Genomic DNA, 20,378 nt, shown 5'->3' on the forward strand with positions numbered 1-20,378 from the left:
GTCTCAATTAAGCAAAAATGTATTGTTGCATATTTTTTTTGGGAGGGGGATGCAGAAAGCTTGTATTCTTTTTACACAGGCTTGGAAACAAATTCAAACAAAGCCTGGGTGGAGTGAGGATCCAGAGAATTTGAAAAATCCAAGATGGGCTCCAGGAGGGGAGCAGTGAGAACCTGAAAGAAGCCGAAAGGGTTAAGTGGATCCTTCCCTAGCTGCAGGATGCACACACAGCGCCCCTGGCATCAGCCATCTTGTGTTCCCACTGTTTCTTAGCTTTCCACTTGAGGTTCCTTGGCTGGTCCCCCCCCCAATGAGTTGCCCCCCCAGCTCCCATGGAAGCGGTCCTACCATCCTGAACCCTGCTCTGTTCCTTGAGTTTTCAGAAGCTACACCCAAATTTTGAGGGGAAGGCCATGGTGGTGGTGATGTCACAGGGGTCGGTCCTTGTGATGTCAATTCCAGGGATGGAGACCCAAGATGTGGGACTCGCTGTCAAATCAGACTTAAGTCGCACCAGCGACTTAACTGGGACTCTTGTTTTGTTTTTCCAATGACTTGGATTCATGTCACAACTCAGAACACCACCCATCCCTCCCCTTTTTTTCTAGGGGGAAAGCTTAATTTTAATAGGAAGGTGGTAGCACTGTGGGTTAAACCTCAGAAGCCTCTGTGCTGCAAGGTCGGAAGACCAGCCATCGTAAGATCGAATCCACGCGATAGAGGGAGCTCCCGTTGCTTGTCCCAGCTCCTGCCAACCTAGCAGTTCGAAAGCATGTAAAGATGCGAGTAGATAAATAGGTACCACCTCAGTGGGAAGGTAATGGCGTTCCGTGTCTAGTTGCACTGGCCATGTGACCACAGAAACGGTCTATGGACAAACGCTGGCTCTACGGGTTGGAGACGGGGATGAGCACCACACCCTAGAGTGGGACACAACTGGACTAAATGTCAAGGGGAACCTTTACCTTTACTTGGGTGTGAACTTCGGGGGGTCAGACCAAAAGACTTGCCAACCCCCCTGGTCATTCCCCTGAATGACAATTATCAATAGACAATGCTAAAACTTGAGAATCGTATTATTGCCTCATTCATCTGCAAAAGCAAGCAGAAGTCATCAGTTACCCTGAGCCATCACAGACCTCACAAATGAATACAAAGAAAAGCTTGTAGGGGAAAAGGTAATCAAATAGTCTATCTGATTAACATCATTGTTACTCTACCATCATTATCTTGTTTGTTTAGTCATTAAGTCGTGTCCGACTCTTTGTGACCCCATGGACCAGAGCACGCCAGGCCCTCCCGGAGTTGGGTCAAAGTCATGTTGGTGGCTTCGATGACCCTGTCCAACCATCTCATCCTCTGTCATCCCCTTCTCCTCCTGCCTTCACACTTTCCCAACATCAGGGTCTTTCCCAGGGAGTCTTCTCTCATTATCTTACCATTGTTGTTTTACCATTGTTAATCTATGATGGAGGCTCTCATATCCTTTACAGCCCTAGCTTCTACTAAAGACCAGCATATCAAAGATGCTATCATTGCAATGTCTAATACCCATGGACTCTCCTACCAACCAACCACAACTTGAAGGCCATGTATATACACAAGCCGTATTGCATTTCCCTCTCTTACATCTGATGAAGTGGACTTGTCCACGAAAGCTCACATTAAAATATATATATATATATAAGTCAGTCTTTACAGTGCCACCACATTATTTTAAACTGATGATTTTTATTCTGTCTTCCCCTATACCCCTGGTCCTCCCAAAAATGACCTGAAAACATGCTCCTGTTCAGAAAACTTATTTCAGGATGAAGCTACGACTGTATCATCCTGTTTTCTGGGTTGTATCAGATCTGAGCATAGAAATTGCTAGTTACAAGTGAGAAATAACACGTCATCTCCAACTCTGATCTGACATAACCCAGAGAACAATGTGGTCCAGATAGAGTCCCGTTTTTTTTTTTTAATAAGCTATAATTTGGTGTCTCATAGATCATGGTGATTTTTTTTGAAGAAAAGGGAAGGGGAGAGGAGCAGAATCCAAGCCGTCCCCTGTATAAAGGAGCTTAGTCTTGGGATGGTTTGGAAGGTGGTCAGCATGGAACAAGTTTCTTATTTTTGTTACAGCTGAGAAAACACACGCACAAAAAGGTCACAGAAGTGTATTTATTGCTATGTTTGGATTCCGATGTTTGCCTTATTGAAGGAGGGTTGGAGGGGGAGAGATATAAAAATTGATTCTCCCCTCTCGTTTCCCAAACCGGGCTGAAAAGTGAACAGGAAAAATTTCAGTCTTAGAGAAAGAACACAGTTAATGCTTTATTCTCAGAAGTGAACCTGGATCACACCGGAGCCTAAATCTTCCAGATTCCCGACACAGTGTTAGGTCTAAAGCTGGGGAGAAACAGTGATTTGAACATAAAACCATGAAACTGACATAATTCCAAGAGTTTTCTTTTTAAAAAATGCATGCAAAACTGCATAGAAATGAGTGGAAAACAGATTTTTTAGAAGGGTAATGTTGAACAATGTTTCAGTACAAGTGCCTTGATCAGACAATTTTTTAAATTGTTATACACTATGTGTATTATAGATGAATGGTTTAGGTCTCCGGCTGCAGAGCAAAATGGGAGTGCCATTCCCCCTTGCTGCCTCCTTCATAAGGGGTTGGACCTGATGATCCATAGGGTCCCTTCCAGCTCTGCAGGGCTGAGATGATGATTGAGGGGTTTTGCACCCTCAAAAACAAAGCTGTGTTTTGTTTCCACTCTTGCTTAGCTTTCAGGGTTTTTTCCTCTCCTAAAAGGGTCTTTTCAGCTTCATCTCATTTGCTGCTGCTGCTGCTTCCGTTAATTGCTTGAGAGAAAGTCCCACGGTGAAATCAGTTTCATGGCTTGCCCCACAACCAATAATGAGTCCCTCCAGGTTTTGCACAGATTGGTACACTCATTTTTCTCAGCTTTCTCCTCTGCCTGCTTCCACAATCAGCTGTTCCAGATGTGCTGTTCCATGCCATCAAGTCAGTTCCAACTCATGGTGACCTTTTCCCAGGTTCTCGAGGCACAGAGTACTCAGAGGTGGTTTATTGTTCCCTTCTTTGGGCCTGTGTACAGCTGGCCCATGGCTACATAGGCTGGCTCTTCTTCTGCTTAGGCACAGCGGGGAACTGAACTCCCTGCCTCTACAGCCATGTAACTGAAGTTGCTGAGCCTCCTCTACACCTCTGAACTTAGCTTGATGATTCAGTAAGTCATGCCTTCATCCTTGCAAAGACCGTTGTGGAAAAGCAATTCTCATGAAACATGTTGGAGAACATCGTTCTGTTCTCAGAGCTTTCAGAACTCCAGTCCTGCTGCCTTTAGTACATGGGATGGAAATGTCACAGGGCAGGCCTAGTCTTATTCACTTGTATACAATATACATATAGTCTGCCCTTCCGTGAATTGATCCATAGAGACTTAGAGACATATCTGTGTATGAATGACAGGGTTGATTGCAATTTCTCAGGGGTAGTAATTCAGGAGTGAGTCCAGTTATCATATGAGAGCTCTCCAAGGTGCTGAATTTTATTCTCCAAACAGGCTCAGTACAATGGATCCCTCTGAGGTTCAGACCAAATCTGGAGTGGATTGCTCTGATGAAATCGAAGTCAAGAGCATTGAGGATGTAGGTGTGGGAGAGAGAGAGAGAGAGAACACAAGAGAGAGAGAGAGAGAGAGAGAGAGAGAGATTGTTGGCCAGGTACCCCAATCAACTCTGCTTCTTGGTTGTTGAGAAAGCTGATGCCCTTTTCTTCCTCATTCATTCTCTGTGTCATTTCATGTAAGATGATGATGGTGATGTCAACCCACTAAAAGTTCTTCCTCTTCATGGTGTATTTCAGGAAAACCATGACCACTTCACTACTCGCATTTGTGTGTTTGCAAGTCATCACTGCAGCCGTCTCTGTGGAAGTTTTAGGTAGGTATCTCCAGGGCTCTCCTAAGATATGGGAATAGTCGAGTCCAATGCTGCCTTTAGGGCAGGACTGGGGGTACGAAGTCTGGGGTCCTGGTTCTCAGAAGAACTAGGAAGGGCCCGAATTGTAACACAACTAGTTTACTGCTTTTAGGAGGAAGTTAAGGGATATACATGACTTCTTACAATGTGGTGGACTAGTAGACCACTAAGTCCAGAGCCTAAAGTTATCTAACGCCACCACTTCGTGGAAGCCACATGATGCCCCCTCTCTGCAACACTGGAAAAGGCAACCAAGGGCAGCTGAAACCATATAAGGGGTGCCGTGGAGTTTCGGCAACTTGCCATGACGAATATCAGCGAATTGACAAAATGTCAGGGCACATCTAGGTTGTGTAGTTAGATGTGTGACCAGGCATGTAACTGGGACATCCTTCGTCTACTCTTCAATTAGCCCCAATTACTTTTGACAACATCCATTACACTGAGATATATATCAATGTAATACCTTGATAATAGCTTGTCTATTATCATGTAATACCTTGATAATACAATGACAATACCTTGTCTATTATCATATCTTTTGGATTTTGTTTTCATTTTACACCCACACCAAAAGGATTCTGGACAATGTAATTTAGTGGCTGTAATCCAGTGACGTACCTTATGCTGGGTAAGGCTGATGACATCATCAACTGTGCTAGTTTTCCAGAAATTAAAATTTCCCACCACTCCCCACCAAAAAAAGAGATCCCTTTTGCTATGGGGTAGCCATAGGAGTCCATTAGATAAGGTGAAGCCTCTAATTCACTGCCAGATGGATGATTTTATTGGTAGTTGTGATTTTGGGACATTAAACGGCTCCCCCTATCCCCAGCCTCCAACAGTTTCCTCACATTGAAATGCATCCCATGAGAACCTCAGGATTTTGCAAGGGGGGGAAGGGTGAGAACTTTGCAATTTATCAAAAACTAGCAGGGCTGATGACATCATCTGCCTTACACCACATACATTGGATTTCAGCTAGCTGTGCCTTATAAATTGCAAAATGAGCCACGTGTCACACATTGTTTACTAGAGATATAACACCAATTTACTTTATTTCACTCTCTTACTCCCTCCCTCACCTGCTCTCTCTCTCTCATTTGTTTCTCCTGCACACATTTTGGGGACCGATAGATCATGGTGCCACATTGAGTGTGAGCATACCGTTGCGTTCCCCCCTCCGCGTTCCTCTGGGAAGAACGTTGACCATTCCCTGTTACTACATTGATACTTTGGAACATGTCACCACGTCTCCATCCACCCCACCCTTGAGCCCGAGAATCAAATGGAGCAGAATATCAGATGGCAAGCAAGTGGTTTTGCTGGTGGCGATGGACGGGCATGTGAGAATCAACACCGCGTACCAAGAGGTGGTCTCTCTGCCCAACTACCCTGCCATTCCCACGGACGCCACTCTGGAAATCAAGAGACTTCGGTCCAACGATACGGGGATTTATCGCTGTGAGGTGATCCATGGCATTGAGGACAGCCAGGATACAGTAGAGGTGAAAGTAAAAGGTAGGTCCTAACCCCTCCATCCTGTCTCTTCTGGGTTGATCTTGTGAATGGAGGTCTTGTTAGGGCTGGTCAGGGGTCCACCAATTCCATTCGGAGGTAGATTCCAAATGTAGGCCAGAACGCTGAATTTCAATTCTGAATTCACATCCAGAACCCCGAATCCCAATTCCAAGGTCAGCTTAGAAGCCAGCTGTTTAATGGATCCTGATGTGATTTATGACAATTAGAGTCTATAATATCTCGCCCAGCAAGAAAACAAATTGTAAATTCAGAGTGAAATCCCAGAGGCAGATAGCTTGCATGCTGTGCCAGGGCAAGCTTTTTTCCAGCGATCTCACGCTATATGGGCACAAGCGCTCCAGATCACCCCTGATCTGTGCAAGCACACAGATTGATCTGCAAAACTATCCGTTTAGTTCCTCCAAATTTTCAGCTGATGATTTCTGTCTCACTTTGATTTAAACGTGAACGCTAGTTTAGATTATTCACTAATGTGGGTGTTTCTGAATGTATTTCCCAGGAATCGTGTTCCATTACAGAGCCATCTCCACTCGATATACTTTGGACTTTGAGAAAGCTAAGCAGGCATGTATCCAGAACAGTGCCGTCATCGCAACACCTGAACAGCTCCAAGCGGCCTATGAGGACGGCTTTGACCAGTGCGATGCGGGTTGGTTGGCTGATCAAACTGTCCGGTAAGCGGGTGGTCAGAGAGTCTAAATTCAAACCGAGTGCATTAAAGTAAGCCGGTGTTAGAAGCCATTGTCAAGTTATGGAGTGGATAAGGAATCAGACAAGGGTCCCTGTGAACAGAACCAGCCTTGAAAATGAACCAAGCTTATGAAAAATCACAACCACCTAAATGTTGCTGAAAGTCCACTTCCCGTTTTGTTGGAAGGACCTTGCACTTTGCTTTAATGTGGGATCCCCATTTTTTGAGGTTTCTGAAAACAGGAGGAGGTTTGAGGTGGAGAGAGGTCTCATAGCTGTGAACGTCATCTTGGAAGCCCACCCTGCTCTAAGATGTACTATCTTCTGCTTGCCACTTGGTCGAAACGCAAGGCTTCACATCTTCCTCCATAAACACAGAGCTTTTGATCCCACTTCTGCTTAGTTACTGATCGTGCATTTTGTCCTTGAAAATCCTGTTTCTGCTCCAGAACTGAAGAGCACGTACTGTCTCTTCTCCCTGCTCTCCCCTCTGAAGACCGTGTCTCTTCTCTCACTGAATTTCTCACTGAATCAGGTACCCAATGAACCATCCACGAGAAGGTTGTTATGGTGACAAGGATGAATTTCCCGGAGTGAGGACGTACGGCGTTCGTGAAACAGATGAGACATACGATGTGTATTGTTATGCAGACGAAATGGAAGGTAAATATCTGCCTTGTTAACACAGGGTGGGCCTCAATCTTCAGGGCCTACGCTTCCCTTCAACCACAGAAGGAATTATGGGAACAGTGGCCCAGAAACTTGTAAGGGGCCATAGGTTCCCTACCTGCTGATATGGTACCTCACCACCACCCTATATCAGCTGTGGTAGGGTCTCCATGATAGCTCACAGACTTGCTTAAAACCTTTTAAAATCAAAGATGATGCCAGATATAATCACCAACAGTTCGCAGACAGCCCTCCCCAAGACAAAATGATTAGAAATAGCTATTTCTGATAAAAATCGGGACATGGTGGCGCTGCGGGTTAAACCACAGAAGCCTCTGTGCTGCAAGGTCAGAAGACCAGCCGTCATAAGATCGAATCCACGCGACGGAGGGAGCTCCCGTCGCTTGTCCCAGCTCCTGCCAACCTAGCAGCTCGAAAGCATGTAAATGCGAGTAGATTAATAGGTTCCACCTTGGTGGGAAGGTAACAGTGTTCCGTGTCTAGTCGTGCTGGCCACGTGACCATGGAAACGGTCTACGGATAAATGCTGGCTCTACGGCTTGGAGACGGGGACGAGCACCGCGCCCTAGAGTTGGATACAACTGGACTAAATGTCAAGGGGAACCTTTACCTATTTCTGATAAATTTTGGTCTTTAAAAATCCCATCCTCTTGTTTCCTCTGATGTGTCTCGCACATAATGACTGAAGAAAAGTTATCAGCTGGACAAAAGCTAGTAAAAATGTTTGCTCACCAGAAAGAGATGCCAGCTGGCAAATGAGTTCATGGCATTGTGTTCCTTGCAGGTAAAGTCTTCTACGCCACCTCTCCAGAAAAGTTCACCTTCCCGGAAGCAGCAGAGAAATGCCGCAGCCTCGGCGCACGTTTGGCAACGACTGGGGAGCTCTATCTTGCCTGGAAAGACGGCATGGATGTCTGCAGTGCTGGCTGGCTGGCCGATCGCAGTGTTCGGTACCCCATCAACAAAGCCCGGCCCACCTGTGGGGGCAACCTGGTGGGGGTGCGCACTGTGTACCTCTACGTCAACCAGACCGGGTACCCTTACCCCCATTCTCGCTACGATGCCATTTGCTACACGAGTGAGTATCAGCTGGTTGGTCTTTTCCTAGAGCATGTCAGTTTTATTCATGTGTCTCCTGGGAGAAGAGCCAGCCTGGGTGGCCTTGGGCAAGCTGCACAGTCCCAGGGCTCCCCCTAGAGGAAGGAGGTGGGAAATCACTTTTGAGTACTTCACACCTAGAAAATAAATTCACCAAGAGTCAGAACTGACTTGACGGCACACAATCATTATGTTCGTTGCTAAGAAATGCCAGCTGTGGGGGTGCAATGATACTCGTGACCTGTTTTTTTAAATCAAAACCTTTATTGGCATATACAAAACACTAGACAACAACTACATTCAGTAACACTTAATTGCAACTATATCAAAGTTTGCTTAGATTCAATGTAGTTTTGCTATGTATGCCACAAGGCACACTCTCCAATCTATCCTATGCACTTAATAATAATAATAATAATAATAATAATAATAATAATAATAATAATAATAATAATAATAATAATAATAATAATAATAATAATAATAATAATAATAATAATAATAATAATAACTTTTATTGTCATAATTAACCCAATGATTACATCAGAAGATCCTTAATCCTGGCTCAAGATGGGAGTGCTGGTTCAAACTGTGCTATTTTGGCACATTCACTATGTGTGCTGTGAAACATGCTACTTTCTCCACCCTGTCTTGCACCCTGTCATTTGACAGATAACGCATTTTGTCTATATGAGATCACCCTTTTACCTTAAGCAATATTATGCCCAGATATTGAGCGTGGGGTTCAGAATAGCGAGGGCAATATAAACACATGTGTACAAGCAACTCTGTTCCTCCCAGGTCACAAGAGCAGTGCTTCTCATTGTAAGGAATACCCTGAAACCAGCCAGATAATACTGCTGAAGGCATTACAGTGGTGCCTCGCAAGACGAATGTAATTCATTCTGCGAGTCGCTTTGTCTTGCGAAAAAATTGTCTTCCGAAAAGCGGTTTCCCATAGGAATGCATTGCAATGCATTCCTATGGGAATTTCGCAAGATTAATGAAGTTTTTTTGTCTTGCGAGGCATCGGTCGTGGGGGGAAAAATCATCTTGCAAAGCATGGCCATAGAAGAAACCATCTTGCAAGGCACCATAGCGATCGCAAAAACCATTCGTCTTGCGGGTTTTTTGTCCCACGAGGCGTTCATCTTGCAAGGCACCACTGTACATTAAATCTGGTCGGAAATAGGCTCTGTGTTTTTGAGGCCATTGTAATTGATGATAGTATAGGGCCCTCTGTCCCTTCCTAACAGGAATCTGGTGGCTTAGGGGGAAACAAGAAACAACCTGTTTGTTGTCTTCCGATAGACAGTCGTTGGCCATTGTGTTGTTGTGTGACCAGGCTGTTGAATGAGGTAGACCTTTGATCTCATGCTTCAGGGTTCTTCTTATGGATTTAGAGCAAGGCTAAAATCATTGTGGCTTCCCAATCCTGTGAATTTCCACAACCCACCAGGACTCTCTCTCAGTGAATGAGGCTAACCAGACTCCATGTTGTTCAAAGCCTTCTTCAACCCGGAGCTATTTCTTGAAGAAGTCAGTTTCCCCCACACTTGAAGGCCTCATCAACCCAATGTCTTTTTCCTCCTATTCTATGTAGGTGGCGACCTGGACACCATTGTCCATGAGAACTTCACCGATGAAACCATCGATGAGCTGGGAAGTGCTTTCACCGTCCGGACAGTCACCGAGATGGACATTGAACTGGAATTTGCACGCAACGTCACCGAGGAGGAAGCCCGGGGCAGCGTTGCCACCTTGGAGCCAATAGACTTTACCGCCACCCCTTCTGAGGTGGACGAGGCCTTCACAGCCATTCCAGATCTTTTTGCTACTGGATTCACTGAGGAGATCGAGAACAGGACTGAGACGAGACTCTGGGAGGGTATAGAAAATGTGACAATACCAACCTTGGATACTCTTTTTACCACTGAAACCCCAGAGGTCAGCTCAGTGGAAGACAGCTTATGGGCAACTCTGAGACCAGAACTTGAATCTCCCTTGCCGTTTACAGTGGAAGAGCAAATCATCGCAGGAACAGCAGCTCCTGACATCGGCTTTGTCCCCAAGGGACCCATTTCTCCCACAGGTAGGAGCATGATCCTGATTAGACCTTAGTCTAGGTGGGGGAAAAAACAACCCCTTTCCAGTTATCAAAAGACAATTCCTGTCTATCACACCGTAGATCTTTTATGGAACATAGGCGTGACCCAAATTGCAAATGACCTTGTTTCAGAGGAGCGAATCTTTACCCACCTTGCCTTTCGTGTTCAGGGGCAACGAAATGTGGAATTATTCTCCTCGCTCCCACCAAAAAAGCAAAGGATTTTGCGAGTTTCTTGACAGGAGAAGAAAGCATGAAACATTTTTTAATGAATTAAGCAAGTTGGCTGGAAAAAATGCAAATTATATTTTAAATCTGTGGATTCATGTTTCTGCCCATCAGAGACAGCCATGCTGGGCTAAATGGTCCAAGGGTCTGACTCTATATAAGACAATCTTCCAGTTTTCCTGAATTCTCATACACCAAACCTATAGCTGATTGCTTTAAAAGATGTCAGCAAACCATCAGCGGCTTTTTATTCTTAAAACCCTACACAATGAGGCAAGAGACCATGTTGTTTTGAACCCATTGAGCAAACTATGAAAATTACATATATTATTCTCACTCATGGGAGAACTGTAGGTGAGCTTGCCTAGAAATATCTCATCTTCTCAAAGACAAGAAGAAAAAAATTGCAGAATCTTGTCTTCACACATGTGTTTGAGATGAGTAAGGACTTACATCTCTAAGTAACCCAAAGTAGCAGTGGGTCTCCTCAGGTCCTGGTGTCCAAGACCCTACTTTTGAACCCAGTGTTCAAATTACTACAATTTGGGGTCTACCTTCATGGAAATGTCATCCAAGCATTGGCATCGTCCCATTCTTGATTTTTTTGTTGTTTTCTTTTTTGTTCACCAGGTGTTGTCTTTCATTACCGACCATCCACCGATAGATATTCCCTGACTTTTGTCAAGGCTCAGCAAGCTTGCTTGGATAATAACGCTGTTATTGCCACTCCCGAACACTTGCAAGCTGCTTATGAGGATGGTTACGATCAATGTGACGCTGGCTGGCTAAGGGACCAGACGGTCAGGTAAGGACAGAGGGTGGCTCAGCTGAAGGGAGATTTTTCCACTGGTGAATGAGTCCTTTTGCTCTAAGTCCAGCTGCTAGTTGAACCTAGAGCAGATCTATTGAATGGATTGCTCCATTGGCCACTAGTGACTCCAGAAAACAAGACATTGATACTACATAGCAGAATTACGGATTTGCTAGTAATATTCTTGCAAACCAATGTGCAAGCAACATATTAAAGCTCTCGGGGCTGTTAATCCAGATAGAAAGAAAGCATTGTGCTGTGAACATAGTAACATTAGACATGTTCTTATGTTGACAGCACCTCAGTTTCTGATTTGCCCATGATTTTCATCCACAATGTTAATTACTTAGTCAAAATGGCCAGACACAATGTTAATTATTTAGTGAAAGGGATTTTAAGAATTGTAAGAAGGTTGTTTGTTTGTTTGTTTGTTTGTTTGTTTGTTTGTTTGTTTGTTTCTTTGTTTGTTTCTTTGTTTGTTTGTTTGTTTGTTTGTTTGTTTGGTTGGTTGGTTGGCTGGTTGGCTGGTTGGCTGGCTGGCTGGCTGGCTGGCTGGCTGGCTGGCTGGCTGGCTGGCTGGCTGGCTGGCTGGCTGGCTGGCTGGCTGGCTGGCTGGCTGGCTGGCTGGTTGGTTGGTTGGTTGGTTGGTTGGTTGGTTGGTTGGTTGGTTGGTTGGTTGGTTGGTTGGTTGGTTGAGCACATGTATAAATGATGAATCTAGGAAGGCATGAGCAAAACTTTGGGCTTGTATATTTTAAAAGGGGAGGGAAGAACTTGGGCACCCAGAAGAGATTTGTGGAATCAAACACTGGGTCAAAATCTGGCAGAGTCCGTTGAAAGGTCAACTCGTGATTTGGCACACTCTTAAAGTCGAGGCACTCTGCTTGGAATCATTGAACCTTCCTTTTCTACACTAAGGTTGGATTTTGACATGAAAGTGTCTTCTTTTTCCACAGCGGAGAATGGAAAAGTTTAGGTGGGGCTTTGGACCACCACTCCCAAAATCTTTCCAGCAAGTATGACCACAAACTGGGAGTTCTAGTTCTCTTGAATTTATTTCTCTAAGATTTGGGTTTACCACATCCCTTCTTGGGAGATTATTCATGAAATTCAGGAGCAGACACCCAGATCCTTTGAGGCTTTGGAAGAGTTCCCCTAAGGGCAGAAAATGAACCATTGCTTTCCCCTCCTTAGCTAAATGTTTGCTCATGGCCAGTTGACGACAGCGTTCAAGATTCTTTAGACTGCAAAAAGAGGAGCTTGTCTCGGATGCCGTTAAGCAGATCTGATATGTGATGCCTCGCTGGAGTTAAAAAATATCTTAATTCTGTCTCTCTCCCGTCTCTCTCCTTCAGACTGTAGGTCTCCTTCCAAACTTTTTTCAGAACACACAAGACACTGCATCTCTGTGTCAAAATACTGTTATTTACAAGAGAACTGGGGTTGTTGCATATTATATTATATTATATTATATTGTATTATATTATATTATATTATATTATATTATATTATATTATATTATATTGTATAGTATAGTATAGTATAGTATAGTATAGTATAGTATAGTATAGTATAGTATAGTATAGTATAGTATAGTATAGTATAGTATAGTATAGTATAGTATAGTATAGTATAGTATAGTATAGTATAGTGGTTGAAATCCTGTTGTATGATGATGGTATCATCAGTCCTTGTAATTTTTCTCACATAAAACATTTCCAATTTCTCCCCCAAAGATCCCAATGCTTCTGTGGCATCATTTTGATAGTTGGGAAGCCAATGAGAGTCATGGGACACGAGGAGGAAGTCTTTAAGCACCAAAAATCTCTGTTGCTTGTGAATAAGCATTCCTCCCAGTGTGAACAACAAAAAGAGAAGGCCTCTTCTAATACTATGCCTGCTGTGAAATCTGCGAAAGTGTGCTATTTTCTCTAGAGCAGTTGTTCCCAGGCTTGGGTCCACAGATATCCTTGGACTGCAACTCCCAGAAAGCCCAGGCATCACAGTTAACGGTGAAGGCTCTTGGGGAGACTTGGTCCAAGATCGTTTGGGGACTCAAGGTTGGGAACCTCTGCTCTAGCGCTATGCAGATTTCTGCCCACTTCAACAGCAAAAGGAGCTAAAACACATTCTGTTAAGAAGCAATGATGTTTCTAGTAATGAGCCAGCTAAATTATTGTCATCATTGTCATCCTTGTGCCACTCAGATTTCTGCCATCACCAACAACATACGTATGTGACACTTTGCAGGGTGAAATAAACACAGAGAGAGAAATCCGTAGCAGGTCTATAAGACTGTCTGTGAGAATGACTTTCCCTCATCCTTGTTGACCAGGTACCCCATTGTGGTTCCACGAAGCAAATGTGAAGGAGATAAAGATGATATCCCAGGCGTGCGGACGTATGGTATGCGCCCAGCATCTGAGATGTTTGATGTATACTGCTATATCGATAGACTGAATGGTAAGTTATCTGCTTTTCAAGAGGGGGCTGCTGTGTTAGTCTGTTTCAGGGGGAAAAACACAAAAATCTTGGAAGAACCTTCACAGTCAACAAGGTTGATTGGGCATACACTTTTCGGGACCGCTGTGCACTCCACGCCTTCACCTGAAGAAGGTCTCAGCTTGGAGGTTATGCCTAACCAAACTTGCTCATCTCGAAGTTGCCACAAATTTTCTTCTGTGGCAGCTGGAGAGAGAGAGAGAGAGAGAGAGAGAGAGAGAGAGAGAGAGAGCAAAGCAATCAGAAACCAAAGAGGTAAACCCAACACAATAGGCAAAGCTATGTAAATTGGCTGCAACGGCTTTCTCTGCTTACTCTCTATCATTTAAAATAATTCCCAGTACTGACAATGTTTTGTACCATCCAAGGAATTCATGTGCTCAGACAGGATGGATAGAGTGTTGAGTTTGGAGGTGGTGGTGGGACTTACATTGTCTAAGATGGAGGACCAAAAGACTTCTCAGGGAGTCTGTGGGTGATTCCAGGTGAAATCTGAAAACCACTCTATTATCTGACGAGACCCACCTCTTTGTCTATGGTATTCCTTGCTGGTTATAACCTGGAACTACAGTATAAGCAACCAGCAAGGACTTATAATCAACCTTGCCTCTTATTTGCCTTCCGCATACTTCTTTCAACCACTAACTTGGGCAGAGAATATTCTTCAAAGCTCGTGTGTTTGCATGTCTCTGCACACCTTTTTGGTTGACTTTTAAAGGCATCACCTGAAGACGGAGTTTGACTGGGATGTTGGCCTGAGTCCCAAGTCCAAGCCTTTCACTCCAAGTCTCAAGTCCCATGTCTGAGTCCAAAGTCTGAGTCTTTATGACCAAGTACTAAGTCTGAGCTCCTATTAAAACCAAGCTTTTTCACCCCCAGAAAAAAAATGGAGGGGTGGTAGGTTCTTAGGTTCTGAGTCACCAGTTGAGTCCAAGTCATTGGGGGAGGGGAACTGAGTCAAGTCCATTTTCAACCACCAGTGTGACTTAAGTCCAACTTAAGTCCAACTTAAGTCCAACTTAAGTCCAACTTAAGTCCAACTTAAGTCCAGAAAATCCCGCAACTCAAGTCCCCATCTTGGAATGTGTTTTCTGCCAAGGTGCCTGTCACAGCTTCCATCTCTGGGGTGGGTAATGGGGAGACTGCGAGCCAAGAACTCACGCTTCCTTTTTTAAAAAAATCCACAGGTGAAGTCTTCTTTGCAACTCAACCAGAGCTGTTCACGTTACGAGAAGCTCAAGAATACTGTGAGAGCCAAAATGCCACTCTAGCCTCCACGGGGCAGCTCTATGCTGCCTGGAGACTGGGCATGGACAACTGCCGCGCCGGCTGGCTGGCTGACGGCAGCCTCCGATACCCCATTGCTCGCCCACGCCCCTCGTGTGGGGGGGACAAGCCAGGAGTGAGGACCATCTACTTGCATCACAACCAGACCGGATTCCCTGACCCCCAATCAAAGCACCACGCCTTTTGCTTCAAAGGTACCATCCGTGTTCCAGCGCCTCCTTCTTATATAGGGTGGGTTTCTTCTGACTTGTGCATGATAAGGAGACAAGACGAGGAGTGAGACTCAGCCTGAGGCATACCATGAGTAGACCCATTGAATCAATGGGACTTTCATTGGTTGTAACTCCTTTAAATAGGCTACTTCTTCTGTTTTGGGGCAGAGAAAATGAGGGGAATAAATTCTTTGACAATTTCTCCAGAGTAGGGGTCTCCATTAGCAACACCAGTATCTGTTGCACTTACCCTCTCTACTGTTTTTCTTTCACTTCCACTTGATGTGGAAGCATCAACAGTGTGGAAAATCCTTTCCTGAACATATAAAATATGTTATTGTTCAGAAATACTGTTGAGGTGGTTGTTGTCACAAGGGAACAGTGGAGAATATTTGAAGAATATTCTGTAAATCAACTTCCTTCCTTCTTTCCTTCCTTCCCTCCTTGTCACATATATCTAGATATTTAAACTCAACTCTGCGTTTTGGAGTTTTAAATCATATAGTAGAATCATAGAATAACAGAGTTGGAAGGAGGCCTATAAAGCCATCAAGTCCAACCCCCTGCTCAAGGCAAGAATCAATTAAAACAGATCTAGCAGATGGTTGTCCAATTTTCTCTTGAATGCCTCCAGTGTTGGAGTGCTCACCACCTCCCCGAGATCATGGGTTCCATTATCATACTGCTCGAACAGTAAATAAGTTTTCCCTGGTGTTCAGCCTAAATCTGGCTTCCTGTAGCTTGAGCCCATTTTTATGTGTCCTGCACTCTGGGATGATCGACAACAGATCCTGCCCCCTCCTCTGTATTTTTGCATCTGTTTCCTTTTGTTTCTCAAAGAGATCTTCATAACATTATCTGGAAAAGAGGAAAACCATGGCACAACCATATGCTGCCCCACAGATCTGTCTAGGGCAGTTATTTCCAAACTTGGGCTCTTGGTTGTCATTGGACTCCAGTTCCCTTAACTTCTGACCCTTATCTGGTGTTTTTGGATGCCAACATCTGGGAACACAATGAGAGCTCAAAACCCAAGTTTGGGAATTGCTATTCAAGGGGATGTAGATCAGGTTGGTTTGCTTGGACTCTGTAGGTCAGTGGTTGCCAACCTTGGGTCCCCAGATGTTCTTGGACTTCAACTACCAGAAGCCCTTACCAGCACTTCCAGTGGTGAAGGCTTCTGGGAGCTGCAGTCCAAGAATGTCTAGGGACCCAAAGTTGGCAACCATTGCTGTTGATCAAGTCAAATGTTCAAGAAACTGAGGCCTGGCCAACCATGATCCTTGTCTTTCAGCTCTACCCTCTCTCTATGAAGAAACGGAGGAAGATCTCATCATAGCCCAGCTGGTCCCTGGCGTTGAAGAAGTCCCCTCTGGGGAAGAAACAACTGTAGAAATGGAGTTTGCCACTGATTCAGAAAATCAGACTGAGTGGGGAGCAGAAGTATTCCCAACTAACATATCATTGTTATCCAGTAAGTCAGGTCCCATGGTAACAATACAACAGAGGTGGGTGAGAGGGGATGACTCTATTTTCATGGGAGGATTAGATCCACTGTGAACTTTGGTCCAAACTTTACAGGAGTTCTCCAAGTTATCTCACCAGAATGGGTTCAGTACTTTGGAGAGCTCCTTTGAACTTTAAATTATACTTTGGACCAGCTTTTCCCTTCCTAAACTGAAGTCGTCTGTCTCCACTATTTTGTAACTCTATTCAGACATGTCTTCTATCAGGTTGCGCCATACATGTGGTGGTGTCACATTGCAGTAGGAACCTACATGCATAAGACCAATGCGTCTTGACCCAGTCTGCACAGTGGTTGCCCCAGTTTGACCATCATGCACAGTCCAGCAAAGCTCAAGAGCCACCATAATGAAATCTGGAAGTTGGTGTTTATTTTTACATTGTGTGAGAAACTGCCATGGTGTCTTGAAATGTTTTCTAACTGCTCTCTCTGTTTCTCTTCTTCACGCTCCTCTTTTTAAAAAAGTGAGTCCGTCAGTTGTTCCTCCCGTCTATGCAACACCGGAAGAGATGGCTACAGAAGCTCCAATCACAGAGATCATCGTTTCTGGGTGGGCGTCTGGAGCTCCAGATTTCAGTGGAACCATTGAACCTTCTGGAGATGGAGAAAGTGGAGAACCTTCTGGGGTTGGAGAAAGTGGGTTTCCTTCTGGAGTCCCAGATGTTAGTGGGCTCCCTTCTGGGGAGAGCGGGCTGCCATCAGGAGACATCAGTGGCATGCCTTCTGGTGTCATTGAAGTCAGCATGTTACCTTCTGGAGATGATGAATTATCAGGAATTGAACCAGAGACCGTGCCTGGACTTCAGGAAGGCAAAGGGGTTCCAGAAATCAGTGGGTTGCCTTCTGGATTTAGCGGAGAGGGCCCCAGCGTCGACCTCAGTGGCTTGCCCTCCGGAGAGTATGATTATAGTGGTCTCCCATCTGGATTCCCGACGGTGTCCCTCGTGAATGCCACTTTGGTGGAAATTGTAACCACCGCACCAGACAGAGAAGTGGAAGGGAAAGGAACCATCGGAGTCAGTGGAGATGGCGAGCTATCAGGTTTCCCCTCTGCTGAGTGGGACATCAGTGGGACAACCAGTGGGTTGCCCTCAGGAGTGGACTTCAGTGGAATACCTGATCTCAGTGGCCTTACCTCAGGATTTGATCTTGGTGGGGAGCTGTCTGGGGTACCTGATATCTCTGGACTACCATCAGGGGTGGACACCAGTGGACAGCCGTCTGGTCTACCAGATTTCAGTGGGTTACCCTCAGGAACGGACTTCAGCGGCACACATTTAGGGATACCTGATATAAGTGGCTTTGAGGACTTAAGCGGCAGGGGCTCGGCTGTGGATGCAAGTGGCGAACCTTCAGAGGTCACCTTTGTTGACTCCCATCTGTTCGAAGTGACAGCAACGCCTTCGGCTAAAGAAGAAGAAGGGAAGGGATCTGTAGAAATGAGCGGATTGCCTTCAGGGGATGAAGATCTCTCAGGCGCAGTGTCTGGAGTTTTAGACGTGAGTGGTCAACCTTCAGGACAAATTGACTTTAGTGGGTGGACTTCTGGAGTTCATGAACTCAGCGGATTTCCAAGTGGACTTCCAGAGGTCAGCGGTGAAGGTTCTGGTCTGGGTCTTACCAGTGGCTTACCATCTGGAATGTACGATTACAGTGGCCTCTCATCAGGGCTTCCGACCATCTCTCTTGTGGATGCTACTTTGGTGGAAGTAGAGACACGGCCAACTGTTGCACAGGAACTGGGCGAAGGAACATCTGGGGTGTTAGAAATCAGTGGCTTTCCTTCAGGAGAGAGGGAAACATCTGGAGAACTATATGGTGTGACAACAGCTGATGGATTACCCTCTGGGACATTGGACATCAGCGGAATGGCATCAGGGGTTCCCTATTTCAGTGGAGAAATTACTGGTGTCACTGACCTAAGTGGAGAATCCTCAACTGTAGCTGGCACTAGCGGTGACGCTTCTGGCATCCCAGAGATCACTTTAGTAACATCTGATTTAGTAGAAGTTGTAACAAGCCCAGCAGTTTCGCAGGAGCTGGCTGGAGGGACTGAGGCAACACAGTCCCATTTTTATGAGTCAAGTGGGGAAGCTTCTGCTCCTAGTGGAGAAACGTCTGCATATCCTGAAAGTACTTTAAAATCCCCTGAATATCATGATATTAGTGGTGAAACATCCACATTTCATGAACCTGCTGTAGAAACCTCTACCATTCATGAAATCAGTGGTGAAACATCCACGTTTCATGAAACTGCTGTAGAAACATCTGCCATTCATGAAATCAGTGGAGAAACATCCACGTTTCATGAACCTGCTGTAGAAACCTCTACCATTCATGAAATCAGTGGAGAAACATCCACATTTCATGAACCTGCTGTAGAAACCTCTACCATTCATGAAATCAGTGGAGAAACATCCACATTTCATGAACCTGCTGTAGAAACCTCTACCATTCATGAAATCAGTGGAGAAACATCCACGTTTCATGAACCTGCTGTAGAAGCCTCTACCATTCATGAAATCAGTGGAGAAACATCCACGTTTCATGAACCTGCTGTAGAAACCTCTACCATTCATGAAATCAGTGGAGAAACATCCACGTTTCATGAACCTGCTGTAGAAACCTCTACCATTCATGAAATCAGTGGAGAAACATCCACGTTTCATGAAACTGCTGTAGAAACCTCTACCATTCATGAAATCAGTGGAGAAACATCAGCCTTACCAGAAAGCCATTATGAAGTATCCACCACATATGAAGCCGGTGGTGAAACATCAGCATTGCCTGAAAGCTATCCAGAAACATCTGGGGTACCTGTTGTTAGTGGCTTACCTCTGGAGGCATTTGAGGAGCGGAGCCAGATCCATGGGGACAGCTCAGGACCACCACCTGACGTCCCCTCCGCTGTCCCAGGAATGCCTGATGTCCTACTTGGCACCAGTGATCCAGAACACTCCAAGCATCTGGAGAAGACCACAACTGAGGCCTCCACACCTGCAAGATCAGATTTGGGAATGGGAGGTGCAGCCATACCTGATGTTCCACCTATACCTGCTGCCACGGATGTCCTGCCTGAAGTTTCACCCGAGATGACAAAGGAGATCAATACAGGTACAGTAATGAAATATATCTTTTGTAGAACCTAATCCTAAAAAAAAGTTGCTTTTTAGATGGCACATATCACTGTCCCTCCTTTTCTGAAATTGTCATCCAGTCACTGAACAGAATCTTTAATACAGTGGACCCTCTACTTATGGAATTAATCTGTATTGGAACGGTGGCTGCAGGTCGAAAAGTCTGTAGGTTGAGTCTCCATTGACCTACAATGCATTGAAAACCGATTAATCCATAACTGGCCATTTTTGTTCCATTTGGAGTTTTTTTCTGGTCTGTAGGTCGATTCTCTGGCTGCAAGTCGGATCTAAATTTTGCGGCCAGAGAAGTCTGTAACTCGAAAAGTTTGTTAGTTGAGCCATCTGTAAGTCGAGGGTCCACTGTAGTCAGAATTGATTATCTGAATGTCCTAATAGTTCATACATGCTGGGTCTTCCTTTTATCTTGCTTATAATATGTTGCCCTTTGCCCACAGATTCACAAAATGGGTCCCTTTCCTCTTTCCTTAAATAGCTGATCGCCTAAACCAGTGCTTCCCCACCCTGGGTCTCCAGATGTTCTTGGACT

At 45.0% G+C, this 20,378-nt stretch overlaps 1 protein-coding gene across 2 annotated transcripts in view; it reads left to right on the forward strand.

The window, feature by feature from the left end:
- Positions 1-20,378, forward strand: part of ACAN (aggrecan) — a 52,826-nt gene that overhangs the window by 16,204 nt on the left and 16,244 nt on the right. For both annotated transcript variants that reach the window (XM_078380977.1, XM_020781677.3), the window contains exons 2-12: positions 3,887-3,963; positions 5,140-5,523; positions 6,044-6,218; positions 6,770-6,897; positions 7,709-8,002; positions 9,626-10,114; positions 10,988-11,162; positions 13,504-13,631; positions 14,858-15,151; positions 16,464-16,643; positions 17,160-19,808. In XM_078380977.1, coding sequence (XP_078237103.1) covers positions 3,894-3,963; positions 5,140-5,523; positions 6,044-6,218; positions 6,770-6,897; positions 7,709-8,002; positions 9,626-10,114; positions 10,988-11,162; positions 13,504-13,631; positions 14,858-15,151; positions 16,464-16,643; positions 17,160-19,808 — 4,966 coding nt within the window. In that variant the 5' untranslated portion in view covers positions 3,887-3,893. The remainder of the gene's footprint in view (positions 1-3,886; positions 3,964-5,139; positions 5,524-6,043; positions 6,219-6,769; positions 6,898-7,708; positions 8,003-9,625; positions 10,115-10,987; positions 11,163-13,503; positions 13,632-14,857; positions 15,152-16,463; positions 16,644-17,159; positions 19,809-20,378) is intronic.

This window comes from Pogona vitticeps, chromosome 12, assembly GCF_051106095.1.
Source record: "Pogona vitticeps strain Pit_001003342236 chromosome 12, PviZW2.1, whole genome shotgun sequence".
In the NCBI taxonomy this organism is placed as follows: Eukaryota; Metazoa; Chordata; class Lepidosauria; order Squamata; family Agamidae; genus Pogona; species Pogona vitticeps.